Source organism: Orbicella faveolata, unplaced genomic scaffold, assembly GCF_042242905.1.
Source record: "Orbicella faveolata isolate gen_17 unplaced genomic scaffold, um_ofav_v1 contig_3, whole genome shotgun sequence".
NCBI classification, from domain to species: Eukaryota; Metazoa; Cnidaria; class Anthozoa; order Scleractinia; family Merulinidae; genus Orbicella; species Orbicella faveolata.
In genome coordinates, this window is record NW_028301558.1 from 2,946,125 (window position 1) to 2,963,723 (window position 17,599).

General features: G+C 38.7%; 1 protein-coding gene across 1 annotated transcript in view; it reads left to right on the plus strand.

The window, feature by feature from the left end:
* Positions 1-6: 6 nt before the first annotated feature.
* LOC110040484 (splicing factor 3B subunit 3-like) overlaps positions 7-17,599 on the plus strand; it is a 30,191-nt gene continuing 12,598 nt past the window's right edge. The window contains exons 1-25 of the mRNA XM_020745725.2: positions 7-204; positions 1,367-1,598; positions 1,773-1,849; positions 2,396-2,489; positions 3,308-3,480; positions 4,158-4,412; positions 5,496-5,558; positions 6,369-6,443; positions 7,008-7,111; positions 7,567-7,732; positions 8,265-8,360; positions 9,069-9,141; positions 9,315-9,466; positions 9,950-10,054; positions 11,206-11,256; positions 11,649-11,939; positions 12,027-12,091; positions 12,632-12,689; positions 13,282-13,436; positions 14,283-14,457; positions 14,763-14,918; positions 15,566-15,615; positions 15,809-15,974; positions 16,132-16,173; positions 16,661-16,744. Of these exons, the coding sequence (XP_020601384.1) occupies positions 1,373-1,598; positions 1,773-1,849; positions 2,396-2,489; positions 3,308-3,480; positions 4,158-4,412; positions 5,496-5,558; positions 6,369-6,443; positions 7,008-7,111; positions 7,567-7,732; positions 8,265-8,360; positions 9,069-9,141; positions 9,315-9,466; positions 9,950-10,054; positions 11,206-11,256; positions 11,649-11,939; positions 12,027-12,091; positions 12,632-12,689; positions 13,282-13,436; positions 14,283-14,457; positions 14,763-14,918; positions 15,566-15,615; positions 15,809-15,974; positions 16,132-16,173; positions 16,661-16,744 (2,952 nt within the window). The 5' untranslated portion in view covers positions 7-204; positions 1,367-1,372. The remainder of the gene's footprint in view (positions 205-1,366; positions 1,599-1,772; positions 1,850-2,395; positions 2,490-3,307; positions 3,481-4,157; positions 4,413-5,495; positions 5,559-6,368; positions 6,444-7,007; positions 7,112-7,566; positions 7,733-8,264; positions 8,361-9,068; positions 9,142-9,314; positions 9,467-9,949; positions 10,055-11,205; positions 11,257-11,648; positions 11,940-12,026; positions 12,092-12,631; positions 12,690-13,281; positions 13,437-14,282; positions 14,458-14,762; positions 14,919-15,565; positions 15,616-15,808; positions 15,975-16,131; positions 16,174-16,660; positions 16,745-17,599) is intronic.

Here is a 17,599-nt window from a genome sequence, read left to right on the forward strand (position 1 = left end):
GAGCCCGTCTGCGCATGACCACACGTGCGTAAAACTCTAATGGCGGCTTTCTCCTGAGCTTCAATGTTGTTTGTTTCTTCTGGAGTATTTTTGCAGGATCGAAAGCCTTTGAAGTACATACTTTGGGACATTCTTACAAGGAATCTCCTCTAAAAGGTGTTGGTGTATCCATTTTGAAACTTTGAGCGTGAAATTTTTAGAAAAGTAAGTAAATTAGGGTAGTATTTTCTCTTAGTTACACGAGGAAAGGTCAGATAGAATGATTAAAGTCTTCATATTTTACTTACTGCATTATAGTATTATAGAAGTTACAATAGATACTCTTTCATAAGCGGCATTCCAGTAAAAGCTCGATTTAGTGCGAGAAACGGAAGACCTTTTAGTTAATTTGCATCTGCAAAACAGAAGAACAGCAGTACCAGCAAAACAGAAATTCAACTGTCAGATCTATCCAGGTTAAACGAAGTAAGCGTAAGTCTGTTTCCCTTCAATGATTTCCCTATTTTCCATAATTTTCGTTATCATGATCTTCTAAAGTTAAAATGTTTGGTCATTAAAATAGTTAGAGCGGTTTGATATGACTCAGTCTTAGGATACAATGGCCAGGGTGCATTTTAATGCACCTGTGATGCCAAAGAAATGAGAGGGTTTTTAAATTCTAGAAGGTCATCAGCATGCCAACTTAGAACAGTCACTGCCTTGATTTTATACCTGGGTGCATATCAAAGATGTCCATAGCAAATATTTTCTTTATTATTTTAATAGGCCATGTTTGTGTTTCTGGAATTGGACTGGAACTACTGTTAGTAGCTTTGAAATGCAAATTACATTAATCTCTTTGAAATGATACTCCCTCACATGAGCCTCCATTACGAGCTAAATCCAGTTCAACACTGAGAGTATGAGTATGGCCTATTACACCATGTCTCAAAAGAATATTATCTTCAAGAGCATATAGATACATTTATACCATAAACCACTGCTTATAAGCTCCTCTGGTTATATTACAAGCCTGTCTACCTGTGAACTAAAAGATACATCTGGCTATAAGCCCCCCTCTAGCTTTCGGATTCCTTATTTTGAATTCATTTTATTATGAGGTTTTAAAGCATAGTTACCAGTAAATGAAAAACTTGTTTCGATTAACATGTGCAGCTGTCAGTAGCTCGTTTATAAGCCCATCTATAAGTCTTTATGAGGTTGTATAAGCCCAGGGCTTATAATTAATGTAAGCGACAGTTTACTATAGGAGAGTTTATCCGAAACAAATTAATCAATTATCTTCACATTACTACTAATGTTGAAGTATTAATTAATACAGTGCATTACATGTGAATGTATACTATTTCGATTTTAATTTCTCCAGGCCACCATGCATTTGTACGCATTAACTCTTCAGAAGGCGTCTACTATCAATCATGCAATTCACGGCAATTTCTCTGGCTCCAAGCAGCAGGAGATTGTAATCTCACGAGGAAAGATCATAGAACTTCTTCGTCCTGACCCAAACACTGGCAAAGTGTTTCCATTGTTAGCCATGGAAATGTTTGGGGTTATCCGAGATCTTATTGCATTTAGACTCACTGGTGGATCAAAGGGTAAGTGCGTATAACTTTCCAAAATCCCATAGCTAATTTATTTGTTTTGGGGAAGTACATGTAGTTTGTAGACTAACTTACATTTTAGACTTTTAAGATGCAAGGATCATATTGCATTTATTTTTCTTGCACATGCAATAGTAACAAAGTGATATAATATTGTTATGTTTACAGATTATGTAGTGGTTGGAAGTGATTCTGGAAGAATTGTCATCCTGGAATACATCCCTTCTAAAAACACTTTTGAGAGGGTGACTAAATCTTTCTTGTTACTAACAGAACAGTATCCACTTTTTACATGTGTGCAATGTACAAATGTATTGGTAATGGTTGAATAGAAGAAGTGCAAGAAGTATATTATTATTAGTATGTTCTGATATATACATATTCTATAATAATTATGTAGTGTTAAATACATGCATGTTGTAATTTTGTTGCATTGCAGAAGCAGGGCTGCAAAAACTAATTGCAACTTGCCTTTTGGACAAACAACTCTCAAATCAAACTACTCTCAAATTGTGCTTGCCCTGCAAGTCTTAAGTTTCCTTTTTTTCTTATTTAGTTGACAGATGACTTGAATTGCCTGGGGTCTTGCCCATTGGGCAAGTGATCATGAAAAGTAACTTGCCTGGCAAGAAAATTTACTTGTCCTGGATGACTGGTTGGCACTTTTTTTGAGCCCTGAGAAGTTATGCTGTATTTTAGATTAAAGATACATGTACATATACATGTAGGCTGTTATTTAAAACATTGGTGACAGAAATGTTTATAATTTATTCACTTCTTCTTCCCTACAGATTCATCAAGAAACGTTTGGTAAAAGTGGCTGTCGGCGTATAGTTCCTGGGCAGTACTTGGCTGTTGATCCTAAAGGACGTGCCATCATGATTGGTATGGTTTATCTCTTCATTTATGCATACTTATTAGATTAACAGTCACTGGCAAGATGTTAGTAAATTACATTGTGTTGTGTCAAATGTGAACTCGGTCTATTTCAGTATCAAAGCTTTTATCTTAATTTTCTACACTTCCTTTTTTGTACTTATAAGAAAAAACCTCCCAGTTAGACTATCCCAAAACATAAACTTCACTTCCAGATTTACATGTAGCAGTCTTTTGTATGGCTAGATTTGGAGAGTTGCATCTTTCAGGGTTGCGACATGTACATGTGCTATTGAATAGCCTAAAATGTGTACACTGTATGCTATATTTAAGTTGATCCATCTAATAAAAATTAAATGTTTTGAATAAAACTTCCTGCAAATGATCTTTCTTTGTTGTTGTTTTTTTAATACAAATGTACAACAAAATGGAGAGTAATTCATTACCAAGCATGTACTTTGGAAAAATTATTTATTTATCAATAAATAACTAATAGAATAAAACATCAGGCTCCTACTCTTTCCTTCTGTTATTTTCACTTTTTATCAATGATTGAAAGTTGTGTTTGAAAAAAGACATGTTATGTACATGTGTGAGATCGCTAGTTTTAGAATTCTATTACCTTCAAATGGCTGCTGCATTGGGAATCTACATGTAGTATAACCATAATTACATTTTAGCATTGGTTTATCTTGAAAGATCGCTATTTTAAGGGGCTTTTTGCTTTTGGAAATTAATGTACTTGGACAGTGTGCATACATGCTCAGGATGATATCGTATGTTTAAAATCCTTATCTACCTCTGTTGCTTAAAATGTCTTTTTATAGGTGCTGTGGAAAAACAGAAGTTAGTTTATATTCTGAACCGAGATGCTGCAGCTCGCCTGACAATTTCATCTCCACTTGAAGCGCACAAGTCTCACACTTTGGTGTATCACACTGTTGGTGTTGATGTTGGTTTTGAAAATCCAATGTTTGCTTGCTTGGAGATGGATTATGAGGTACTGAAATTATATTTTAAATTTATTTAGCAGTCTGTGTGTTGTTATTGAATACAGTAATCTTGAGATTGTTGTTAACATTTTGTACACCAGGCCAATGCTATTTCAATCTTGCATGTACATTTACATCGGGGAGTCAGTTTAATTTTTTAATACCAAAATCTCAGCAGTTCTTAACAAACTGTTCAAACCCGCTAATTCCCACTAACCCCTGGAATAATATGATCGAAAGTTCAAAAATATCAAACTCCTGGTTATAATTATTACAAATGCCTAGCTGATGAAGATATGGTACAATCAAGTCACAGACCAGTTGGTGTTTTACTTCGACTCATTTTCATTGTTTTTAAAAGAATCACAGTTGAGCCTGTAACAGAGCTTTTGTACAAATTTTGATGTGACAAATTGCAAATATGCATGAAGTACAGTTTAAAACATATAGGAACTGAACTTTATTTCTTTAATTGAGCATCCATTTGCAGCTCTTTCACACTCCATGTGAACTCATCAACCTAAACAGCCAACCATGCAGAGCCATTTTGTCACTGTGTTGTGGGAACCATGTAGTTACAATTATTTGTTTACCTCTAGACGTCTCAAAGGCTATATGGAAGAAGTTAAGCTAGTAGTATTGACAGTTTGTTTCTGTATAAAACATTAACTGTCATTTCTTGTAGGATGCTGATAATGATCCAACTGGAGAGGCTGTCCACACAACTCAACAAACCCTTACATTCTATGAGTTAGATCTGGGCTTAAACCACGTGGTGCGTAAATACAGTGAACCCCTTGAAGAACATGGAAACTTTCTCATTCCTGTTCCAGGAGGAAATGATGGGCCAAGTGGAGTGCTGGTCTGCTCTGAAAACTACATCACATACAAAAATTTTGGTGATCAGGCAGATATCCGCATGCCTATTCCACGGCGAAAGGTTTGTACGTGCAAATCCTACATGTAGGACTGGTTAAAATGTTGTGCTGTCCTTGCCATATCGTTCTGTTGAACTCAATTGATCAATAAAAAGTTTGACCTCAGGATGACTACAGGCACATGTATAGCTCATAGTTTTAATCAAGGTGAATCAATGCCTGGCCAAAGTCAGGTAGCATGACAAGCTCAGTCAACTGAGTTCAACATGAGCAGTGGTTTCATTAACATTTTCAGCAGGATGGCAACTGATTTTCACAGGTGGGCAAAACTAACAGAACTGAACTTCTTTGTAAGGACAACTTTCCACTAGATGGCCAAACCAGGCAGGCAAAATTGTCTTCACAGCTGGTCAATTTTCCTCTTGCCCGGCATGAGTATAGCATGGTGTTTCAATTAACTATGGACTTACAGTCATACTAAAGTCAAACTTTAAATACAGTTGAGTTCAACAGGACAATTAGCGTGATGTTTGAATCAACTATCGAACTGTACGTGTACTCACCCTCAATTATAACCTCTGTCAATACAATTAAGTTTGACACGATAATAATGCAACATTTGAACTGGGCCTTAGAGTTTGTTCACTTATTCATGATCCTTAAAAATTAATAATTTTGGACACTTGCATTTCATGGTTTTGATATTTACTATTACATGTACATTTGTACATGTATGAAAAAGAACCACTGAGGTTGCAATTGGGGCAAATGTTCTCGTAGTGGATTGTGGGAGGGGGGAGGGGTCCCCACCAGGACTGCCAAGCATTGAACTGCTAAATGAACAGCAAAGACAAAGCAACACAATCTAGTAATATTTTCAGCTCAGCATTTCTCCTGGGTTGAAACACTTAATTGAAAATACATGTATATGCGAATGTCCAATAGTTTACATGTAATGTAAAAGGTCAGTAGATGTACATGTAAAGGGTTACATTCTATTGCATTATTTTTCTGAAATGGTTTGATGTCATTGTTTGGCATCAGAGCATTTCAAGAAACAAAAATACAAAAAGCGCTTGAGAGTAACCCTTTTGGTCTTGCTTATAAATATGTATATGTACAAGACAGTATATTTGATATTTCAGTATGATCTTGATGACCCAGAACGAGGAATGATATTTGTTTGCAGTGCTACTCACAAGACAAAGGTACATTTAAAAAAATAATAAAATTTTGTGCTATCATCAACCCAATGTTATATAACTGTACATGTATGTGGTATGCAACTGCATATTTGAATCTTGATAAGCTCTCCAACCTGCAAAATCTTGTTCCATTTTCTGATAGCATACATACATGTAAGTTCACCAGTCCAGTTGTTAATTAATATCCACAAGATAGACATATTTCCACATCTTGTTAATTTCTCTGCCTACATGTAGGTACATGTAAGGCTGTCGTTAAGTTTTGATTCACCAGTAGCCTTGATCTTCCCACCCGTAACAAACTTGTTACTTTATGGGTGAATTGTATCAACAACTGGCAAGTTTACCCATAACATCAAGGGGCCCATCATTCATGCTCAGCTATAACAGGTGCTATGGGTTACGGCCCTTATTGACCTCCCTAATTGTTAAGCTGTATGTATTTAAGCCAAAAACAAATACCTTGGAACGTCATTTTTAAGCCACTGATAAATTAAATCTCAAAATTACTATTGTTCCATCAGGGGTACATACCATTTATTTGTAAAGGTGCATTATATACATGTTCAACAATTACTTGACTGAATAATTTACATATTACCTGTTATGCATAATTATGATCATAATGATTTTAAAATGTCTTTGTCTTTCAATTGAGTGATAGCTGTTTTTACTATAATTATGTTAACCACACTGCTTATAAATTTGTAAAAAATAAATGATTAACTGTGTTTAGTGTGCAGTAGCTCTTAAGGGGGCTGACTTTTACTGTTTATCATGATGATATAAATTTAAACTGGTTTTCTTCTCTAGTCCATGTTCTTCTTCTTAGTACAAACGGAACAAGGGGACATTTTTAAAGTTACCATGGAAGTTGATGAAGACATGGTGAGTATGAGAGTGGTTGAATTTATAGCAGTTCTGCAGGTTTCTGATTGCTAGGTAGATTGCAAATACATGTAGGTACATGTACATATGAATGTATTTTTACCACCTGGAGAATATTAAGTGGATTTCATTTCAGGTCCCTGGTTGAATTAAAGAACTCAACCTCGCAAAGATCACAAGTGGCAAAGTGTATCATACAGGATTTAAGCCAGGATTTTGATAGTGGGCATCCAAAATGTGCAATGGGGTCGGCTCAAACGAACAATTTATAAAACAACAGGCAAAAAGTAATTAAACAATTATTTTAAAAGGTGGATGTCCACAGGACGCCTGGACACCCATCTGGCATAAAGCTAGGCATCATGTACCGTTTATTAAGTATAGTTTTGAAAATCTGAAAATTTTAGTTAACCTTACTGTGAAACTGTTGACAGGTAGCAGGTACATACCTTCAATTGATAACTAAGGCTGATTGTGTTCATCTTGCATGTAGATAAGGTTTAACAGTACACAATGTACATATCACATGTAATTAGCTTAAATGTGCTTTGTTTACTTCTGCAGGTAACAGAACTGCGCATGAAGTATTTTGACACTGTTCCTGTTGCTGCTGCCATGTGTGTGCTGAAGACAGGTTTCCTCTTCTGTGCCTCGGAATTTGGAAACCAGTAAGTACAGTGTACATTGTATGTCATGTACCTTTGTGTACAACAACTTGTGTTCAACAACTACTAAGTTCTAAGATTCATCCATTAATTTGTCAGATATAAATTACAAAGATAAGTAAGAATAATGTTCTGCATGCAAGTTAATTTAGTAAAAGAATGAACATACATGGTAAGTTCATTAAAAAGGTTTGATCAAGCTTTTAACATATCATAGATATCTTGTCTAGAAAATAACATGTAAGGGTTCACCCTTACAAGGAATCAGGTACATGTGCACTATGGACAATGTACTTGTGGTGACTCTGAAAAGGGACCTTATGTACCCTGTTACATCTAAGATGAGAATGCTTCTATCAGTACTTACACTGTACAATGACACTGCACTTGTAAGCACTGCATTTGTGAGTGACTTGTACTTTGTGGTGTTGATAAATTCCTTTCATTCTTTATTTCAGCTACTTGTATCAGATTGCTCATCTTGGTGATGATGACGATGAGCCAGAGTTCTCCAGTGCAATGGAGCTGGAGGAGGGGACAACTTTCTTCTTTACTCCTAGAGGCCTTAAAAATTTGGTACTTGTGGATGAGATGGAGAGCTTGGCTCCTATAATGTCCTGCCAGGTACTGATTTTCATATTGCATGAGCTATAGTAAGTCCCAGGTAAGTACGGGATAGAGTACTTAGGCTTCTATGGTCTTTAAAGATCACGATCTCTACATGGACATTTGGTCAGCACTCAGGTCAAGGCGTCCCACACTGTAATAGCTTAGCCGGGTTTCCCTGGTGTGAATAACAGTTTTCCATTTTTCCATCTATTCTCCTGGGTGAGAAGGGCAACTGTGGGGATAAAATAATGTCCTGACAATCTAGTTGCTTGCAATGTGAATCGCTGATCTGTAGTCCAGGGCTTTAAATATCAGACCAATGCATCCCCTGTAGATTTTAGTTTGCCTTCCTATTTCCAGTAGGACAATGTGAATCAGAATTGCTTAAGGTACCATACTTTGTCAAGATTCCCCTATACTGGGATTTTGTTCCCCATGTTAGCATGTCTCAGTGTACTTTGTATGTCAGGTATCAGGAAAATCCTGTATGTTAACTTGTAAGCCTTGCAGTAGTTCTTTCGCTGAGTTGTAATTTTTTCCCCTTCAGATTGCTGACTTGGCTAACGAAGACACCCCTCAGTTGTTTGCTGCCTGTGGCAGGGGTCCCCGTTCATCCATGAGGGTCTTGAGGCATGGTCTGGAGGTAAGACACACGCAAATTAAGATATGTATAGTGTAGGTTTTTTTCACTTTTGAAATGCTATGAAACAGACCTCTCAACCTTTAATAGTTTGTTTATGACAAAATTATGCCCGCTTTCAGTGTTACACACATAGGTGACATCTTTCGACATGCTATGTAACCCAGCCTACACAAAAGCACAATGGACTTCCCTACGGTCGAACTCAACTTTTAGTCATGAGAGATCATCAGAATATCAGAGTGTTAAGCAGTCATTCTGTCAGAGATAATCAACTGTTTTGAATGTTTGCATTTTTCGAATACTAAAAGTGGCAGCTGCCCAATACTACCGGAAGTCACTGTTGAGAGCCGATTGACCACACTAAAATCATTTGAATTATCCCGTAAATCAGGAAACATGCACACAATCTTCTTCAGCCATTTGAGGTCAGTAATTATCATTTATTTGTCATTTCTTCCTCAAATAACTGGAAATATTGCCAGTTAAATACGTGCAGTTAAATAATCTTTCAGCCATTTACATACATGTTCATATGTAGCATGTCAAGAAATGGCAAATCGAAAGTTGGTCGAAAGATGTCACCTATGCACGTAAGACTGAAAGCCAGTGTGCACATAAAATTGGACAGTCATACAATTCGTGTTCATGTACATTTGGCATGCTTCTCTATACTTGTGGGTATTTTACAGTATATTTCTAATCCTTTAGGTTTCTGAAATGGCCGTGTCAGAGCTACCAGGTAATCCCAATGCTGTTTGGACCGTGAAAACACATTCACAAGGTATGTTTTTGTGAAGAAATAAGCAGGACAAATTTTACCAATGACTGGAAACTGGAAACTGGAAACTGGAAACATAATTCTGTTACAACTACTGTAATTTGTTGCATAGTTACGTCTCTCAGTCTGATCTCAAACTGCTTTTTTCTGAAATTTTTTCTGCACTCTCTTTACAGACGAGTTCGATTCTTATATCGTGGTGTCTTTCATAAACGCCACTCTGGTTTTGTCCATTGGTGAAACAGTTGAAGAAGTCACTGATAGTGGTTTCCTCGGCACCACTCCCACACTGTCCTGTTCACAGCTAGGAGAGGAGGCTCTGCTACAGGTACAATGCACACTGTACTTATGGAATTCCCAACAGCTATCAACGCATAGAAATGATATCATAAGAATCAAATTTAGATTGGAACCACGAGTGTAGCGAGTACAGAGACACTGCTGCGTTATTGTCATCCACAGCATGATTTTTTGGGGTGCAAGAATGTAGACAACAGAAAATTGTAGTCAACTAAATTACCGGGACATTAATGGTGAGAGCGCATTCAATACGAAATCATGACACGTGAGGTTGTTACAAGAGAAAAAGGTTTTCCGGACAGTCGCGTTGCAGTATAGTTCACAAGTGGACGTCATTTTTCATGGTCAAAACTGCCATGGAGCACAGCTATCGACTAATGAGTGCGGAATAATTATTTCTTCAGATAATATACATTGTAACACATGTCTTGTTATCTGCTTTTAGATGCCTTTGGAGTAAAATAATTAGTTTACAAGACTTTGAACGCACGTGGTACCATTATTTTGACAGGTTTATACAGACGGTATCCGACACATCAGAGCTGACAAGCGTGTGAATGAATGGAAAACACCAGGAAAGAAAACTATTGTGAAATGTGCAGTGAACGAGAGACAGGTGAGTTAGGCAGGGATTGTTGTAACAAGGTGTACAGGAGTGCTCTGTCGTTAGACTCACCTCTAAATGTTAATGATGAGTTTGGGAAAGGTTCTTAAGGGAGGGTGGCGCCAGGCGTGATACGAGCATCGAGCAGAGCACGCAGGTATCCATGACAACCCTGAGAGTGGCAACCCCCCAGTTCCACCGTCACACTTACATATACCAACTCGCATACTTACACTGTACCACAACCAGCTTAGGGAGCGCACTATACACTCGAGACAACAGCACGTCTTTGCATAGCTGGAACAGAAAACACATAAGCTCTGTAAGGCCTGACAAACCCTGTATGAGACCCCAAAGACCTACCTGAAGTGCCGCTTGCCGCCATTGGCTAGAGTGTAACTTAGCCTTATTTCTGGTAAATTCATTTTTATTTAACTCTACATGGTCGTCTACATACGTAACTAACTTAAATAGAATTTACTGTGTGCAAAAACAGGCTGTGCGAGCCTTTACTAATTCAGATTATAGAGCACATTCTGCTCCTTTATTCTCCCAATTAGGAATTTTAGACATTTATCAAATCAACACGTTTCAAATAGCTAAATTTATGTATTATTATCATAACAACCTGTTTCCTCCATTGCTTTTCAACTTGTTTTTTACAAACAGTCAAATTCATGGCTATAGCACCAGAACAGCCAATAATTATCGCGTGCATCATTGCCGGACTAATCTAAAAAAATTCACAATTCTTTACCAAGGTCCAAAGATCTGGAATTCCCTCCCTGTTACAATCACTTCATTGTCAAGTTTTCCTGCTAGAGTTTTTAGTAAAATAATTACTGCACTGACAAAGCCGCACACTGTTGCACTATTTATGTAACCGTATTCTTACGTACGAGGTGGCCTCAACTAAAAGCCTGATGGTTTCAAGAGGTCACCTCACCTCACATTAAAACATTTATAAATACTGTACATTAATTACAGTTAATAAATTACACTTAGTCACATTATAACAACAAAAGTAAGAGAAGAACATTGATCAGTAGCAAAAAACCATCGACCTTTGCCCTGACCTAAGCATTGAATTGTCTTGTAAAGGCGGAATTTTTTTTTCTTAAATGATTGTTTTGCAATAATTCTGTGGTTTATTTACCTTTCAGGTTGTCATTGCATTGACTGGAGGTGAAATTGTCTACTTTGAGATGGACCCGGTAAGTGAAGTAACATTTCAATCATTTATATCAGCGGCAGTGTGCTCCTAACGTTTTACCATAGGCCTTATTTCCTAATTTCTTGTAAACGTGTTTTGAGGCTCCATGTACTCTATTTTCTGGTGCTAATTTCAGTCCTTTAAATGCCTTAAACTTTACTTGTCGTGAAATACAAGGTTACTTGTTATTGCCTCTGACGAAACCAATAGTAGGATAAAAAATATTGGAACATATTCAGTTTGTAAGGAAAAAATCACAGGAGTGAAGCGATAGAAAGGAAGTGAATGGTTTTCTTTTAATTACTCAGCGTTCACTCTTACTGTTAGCGAAAACAGTACGTTATCTCTCCACGCGTTCCAACATAGCCATTTTTGAAATGTTATTTGTTTCAGTCCGGTCAACTTAACGAGTATACAGAACGAAAAGAAATGTCCTCAGATGTACAGTGCATGGCCCTCGGGACGGTGCCCGCGGGTGAACAACGCTCCAGGTTTCTGGCCATTGGTCTGAGCGACAATACAGTACGGGTCATATCCCTTGACCCGCAGGACTGTCTGCAGCCTCTCAGTATGCAGGCCTTACCCGCAACGCCCGAGTCACTGTGTATCGTGGAGATGGCTATGGGAGGCCTGGAAAGCGAATCTGGGCGACTAGGAGGACTGTTTCTTAACATTGGATTGTCGGTATGTTCTTTTATTGTTTTGCTTGTTTTTGAAGTGTCGAGGTAACTGTGCTGTTGTTATGCTAATGTGATCTTTCTTGTTTTGCAGAATGGCGTGCTTCTTAGAACAGTTTTAGATTTAGTGACTGGAGATCTGTCTGATACCAGAACAAGGTAGGATAATGGTCAAGGTATCGTTGTAAAGAAGTTTTGGACTTAAAACAAATTTTTCCGTTTCATAACGTTCCGTTGGTTGTTCTCCCTCTACAAAGCCTGATACGTTTTCTTCACTTGCGCATTCTTCGGACGGGGACTAGAAATTCTTTCTCCAACATAAACGTTAGGGAAGTGTTTCATTAGCCAATTCAAAAACCTACTTCTATTATTACCTAAGTTCGAAAGCTCTGTTAAAATAGCAAAACCTTTGAAGAGAACAATTACATTTACACGTGAAGGAACTTGTACAATGTATGTTTTAAGTTAAGGGGGAGATTGAAATGGCTTAACCGACATTTCCAAATTTCATGCATTTGTTTTCTGTGGGGATAAGAATCAGCCTACAGCTGTACAGTGTGAGCTCCATTTTATGTAAATTCTGCGTCATTTTGGCTGAGTATATTAAAAGCTCAAATGTAATCGCAAAAGTAAAGCTCAAATGTGATGAGCTGGTCAGGCAAACTAATTCATACACATCGTATTGTTGTTATTGTTTAGATACCTGGGTTCTAAAGCTGTCAAGTTGTTTAAAGTTCGAATGCACGGATCTGATGCGGTGAGTGTCCCTGCTAACAACGTCGACTTAAACGCAAAAATTTCAATTTTCCTAAGAGTAAATTGTACTGAATTCCGACTTGGGCTACTAGAGAAAGCGACCTCGAGGACAACGCCTGATAAAAGATCAGTTTATATTTTACCTTCGAATTTCGCAGTTGTCTACATCTGTTCAGAACGTCAGTTGGTCTCATAACTTGCTGAAGCTAAATATGTAATGCCAGCGTTCATTTCTAAATAAATAGACGAAAAATTTGCCGCCGTCGTTCGTTTTCTCCAAAATTTCACGTTGTCATTTTGCAGAGGACTGCAAAGAAATGTACAAAGATTTATAACGCACGTGCACAGCTATTGTTTTGCTCATTAAACCTTTGGTTTGGTGACGTTCTCGTTGCCGTTGCCGTCGTGGTTTACTTAAGCTCTCCACTATAACTCCAATAGGAACATGGGGAAAACGTTTGTACATCGTTATCCCCTTCACGTTTCTGCCGTATATTTAAATGTTGTGCTTGTCGGTCAATGTCAAAATGTTGACCCTTGTCGGTCACTGGGTCACTATTTGTTGTGCTTGATATATTGGTTGTATTCTGCAGGTTCTTGCCATGTCAAGTCGTTCATGGCTGAGCTACTCGTACCAGTCTCGCTTCCACCTTACTCCACTGTCTTACGAGACGCTGGAATACGCCTCCAGCTTCTCCTCTGAACAGTGTCCTGAAGGAATTGTAGCTATCTCTGCTAACACGCTGAGGTGAGCCTCGTACACGGCGTATAAATAGTAAAGCCTCTTATGCCCAACTGGCTCATAGTTCTTGGTCCTTGTCTCCGGTTTCTGTTGCATGAAGCGGCTAGGAGTATTAATATTTCCCCCCTGGATGGGATGCTAGTCCATCGCAGGGTTACTCTCTACTACTCTGTTAGGTTGCCCCAACAATCCGCCGGTACCCATTAACATGGGAGAGAGGCACTGTGAAGGTAAAAGTGTCTTGCCCTAAAACAGAACACAGTGATCCGTCCAGGGCTCAAACCCAGACCTCTCGATTCGGATTCAACCGCACTGAAAATTAGCCTACCGCGCCTCCCACAATTCAGCTTATGTACTTTGATGATTAGTATGGAGTGTTCTTCAAATGTTGTTAACCTATGTAGATGGGAACTATAAAGCAGTAGAGGTTGGATGTGTAAATGATGTGATCAATGTGATTGTAAGTGTGTTAACTTGTTTCAAAAGCTCAAAACATACCTCGTCAACATAGTACTTGTTTAACTTTGTAGAACAGTGCTTAACAAATGACCGCCGCCCTCCCCCCCCCCCCCCCCCCACCCTCCCCGTTTGGAAGTGAGGATGACAAACAATGGAGAATGATGGCTGCAATATGGATAATTAGCTGAACTTGAAAAAGCGTCTCCATACATCTCTATACGTTGGAAAGTTTGCAAACAATCTTTTACACCATTGAAACTCCTTTGTATTATCTTGTGCAGGTTCCTAAACTACATTTTTTTAGAAATTTAGTTAGGGACGTTTTCTGTCTTGCGAACAATTTTTTGAGGAATAACTGGCGAAATAATGTATTCTGTTGTTTTTCTTTCAAAGGATTTTAGCGCTGGAAAAGTTGGGTGCGGTGTTTAATCAAGTGGCCACTTCTCTACAGTACACACCTCGGAAATTTGTCATCCACCCCCAGAGTAACAACTTAGTCATCATAGAAAGCGATCACAATGCATTCACTGATAAAGTCAAGGAAGAAAAGAAACAGCAAATCGCCGAGGTGTGTAACTCAGACAATGTTGTCGCTGCCTTGCCACAAATGTTTTACCTTACGTAACTCGCTTTGTAACACGTATTGTAGTTATTGGTTAGAACATCGTCATATTGAACTATTTGGTTTATTGAGTCTGGGATAAATTCTCATTTAAACAGGGGTACCTATACATGTGAAACAGTTGCAGTTAGGAGAATTTCGTAATATATAGTATCAGTTTCGTAACTCTCCTAACCTTCCTTCTTGACCTTGAGTTGATAATTGGAAGAGAAGTTACATTTTGATCATTCATGCTTCGTTCTGCTCGTCAGGAAATGGTGGAAGCAGCCGGTGATGATGAGAAGGAGCTTGCAGCACAAATGGCGGCCGAGTTTCTTAATGAGGATCTGGCCGAGCAGCAGTTCGGCGCTGCTAAAGCCGGACCTGGAATGTGGGCCTCCATTCTGAGAATGTTGGACCCCATCAAGGTAAATACTCCAACCACGCTCTCGCAATACCGCTGAGAATAGAATGCCACTAAATGCACCTTACAGATGACCTCAAACAGAACAACTTTATTTGACTAGCAATATACGAGTCGAAACTTACTAGACTGGACTAATGACTATTGGCTATCACCAGTCTTACGCCCAAATACCATGGAGGCTAAACTGACCAATCAGCTTTAACGAACCAGGTGTTTACAACAACATCGACTGACAAACACTATTCACTTGACTCTGAAGATGACTTCGGCTCAGGTTGTCGAAACGTCAGTCACCAACAACAGTTCTTTTCAGAACTACCCTCACCCGGACGATCACACTAGATGAACTAAAAAAAACTGTCTTTATGAGGTAGCGTGACTGGTTCTTTGGAAAGGTCATCGGCAGGCAGTAGATTCCGCTGAAATGATACAAGTTACACACGTTTGCTGCTGCATGTACCCTATCTACGTTTTAACGAGCGTCTTAAGTGTACAGTTAGGTGCCTTTCATGAAAGAAAGTCTTATTCTCGCTGCATGTTCTCTGCCTGAAAAAATGCCCGCTTCTCTTCGGAGTTCTCATGATCTTCTTCCCTCACTCCCTTTCCCGTTTCTGGCTCATTTATTAAGGCGTCAATGTTTATTTCCAGGGTGAAACAATTGACGAGGTGCGGCTGGAACAGAACGAATCTGCTGTCAGGTTTGTGTCGTGTAGAATCGTTTCGATAAATCCTTAAGTGTTGAAAGAAGCTCATGTGTTTACTGTATGTAAACCTGTTTGTAGTCCTTTTCATGTCATCAGGTATCGCCTTTGTCTTACAGAAATCTGTAGATGTCTCAGTAGGCTTCGTTAATAGACTAGCAGAATTAAGTCTCTGTTTGTTATTTCATAGTGTATGCGTGTGTAATTTCACGTGTCGGCCTGATGAAACGTACGCGTTAGTCGGCACAGCCAAGGATTTGACATTGAACCCACGGTCATGCGCAGGAGGCTTCATTCATACGTACAAGATAGCTGAGCTTATTGATGGAGGATACAAACTGGAATTTGTCCACAAGGTCAGCACTCGTTTTAAAATACTCTCTTCAGCAACTTAGACAAACTGCTATCCGAGACTCCTGAATGGAAAGCAGTAACAATAAACATGTCTCTATTTACTAGTTAATCGTTTGAGAGCTGTTGTTTTCAGACTCGTTGTTGTTGTTGTTTTTTCAGACGGAGGTCGATGATATCCCAGGAGCGCTCGCTCCATTTCAGGTTGGTAGTTTTGATTGTTTTTTATACCGGCAGCATGTCAGTCACACTTGTTGGCAAATTTCGCCTTGATGAAGGCTCTGGTTTTCTCTGGTTTCTGCATTTCCAGCTATCCAGTCGATCGCACTGTCTGCCTTTGAAGGCATTAGCCGGTTGTTCAGATATCCAGTCGAAAATTGTCGTGAAGTCCAAAAACACCCATGTGTTCAGTGGTGGTTACTTCTGTCAGCACCAGGCTCGGGGACCAAATGATACCCAACACTGTCGAATGTAGCCCCTTATAGTCATTGCACGTTTTTTTTTTTGTAATCAAGATGTGGCAGAGATAGCATTTGCGTAACGTTTCATCTGAGTTATTGAATGGTTTTCGTTTAGTCAGAGTGAAGGATTATCATTTCACACCTCGGCAAGTTCTTCTATTACCGTTGACCTTGGGGACCATGATTTATTGCGTGAGATAACTGAATATTTCTTGATTATACAATTTCAGGGCCGTCTTTTAGCTGGTGTTGGTAGGCTGTTAAGAATCTATGACCTCGGCAAGAAGAAGCTTCTTCGTAAATGTGAAAACAAGGTACTTTGTGATGAAAGTGTTCAGACTCCGTTTTGTTTATTAATCATAATCTCAGGCTGAGGCCCCGTCCACACTTCGCCGGAGAAATTTGAAAATGCCGCTTTATTTCTACGGTTAGGCCTACCGTCCACACTAATCCGTCACGAAAACGGGGCTTTTCGAAAACGCTCTTCAAACTGGAGGAATTTGAAAACGCCGGCTTTACATTATAGTGCTCCTCCTGTGTAGTGTGGACGAGACCTTACAGCGGTTTTCCATCACGTTGCCCAGCCATTATAGTGGAATCCGGTTAATCTGAACGTCAATCTGGTCTTTGAAAAAGGGTGACGCCATTAATTAAAGCTGTACGTAGAGCTGAATTGGTCTCACAGTAAGACCTGGGTCAAACGTGTAAGGCATTGACCAGTCACTACCCCCGACAGTAAGTTTAACGAACCGAATAGAAAAAGCGCGGGAAAAATAGTGCCACAAGCCAAATCACGATGGCATCTGACTCTATTCCGATTGCCAGACAAAATCTTTTCCTACAGTACGTTTTACAGGTTTTGTGAACCAATTTTAGAGCTTAGTGGACGCAAAAGCAAACAGATCAAATCAAATCAAATCAAAACTTTATTTATCGAGGGTGACACGTAATAGTTTATCAACTAATAAATTTGTGCCCTCTTAAATGTACTAAAAGTTAAAAATCTACTATAAACAATAATCAAAGATTATCACTAAAATATCGCAATCTAAAAATTATTATTTAAAAAAGGAGTAAAAATCTTATTCTTGAGCTGACTTAATTTAAAATGTTTGTACAAAGCGTTCTTAAGGATATTTACAGATGAAGAGGCGCGCAGCTTAAGGGGG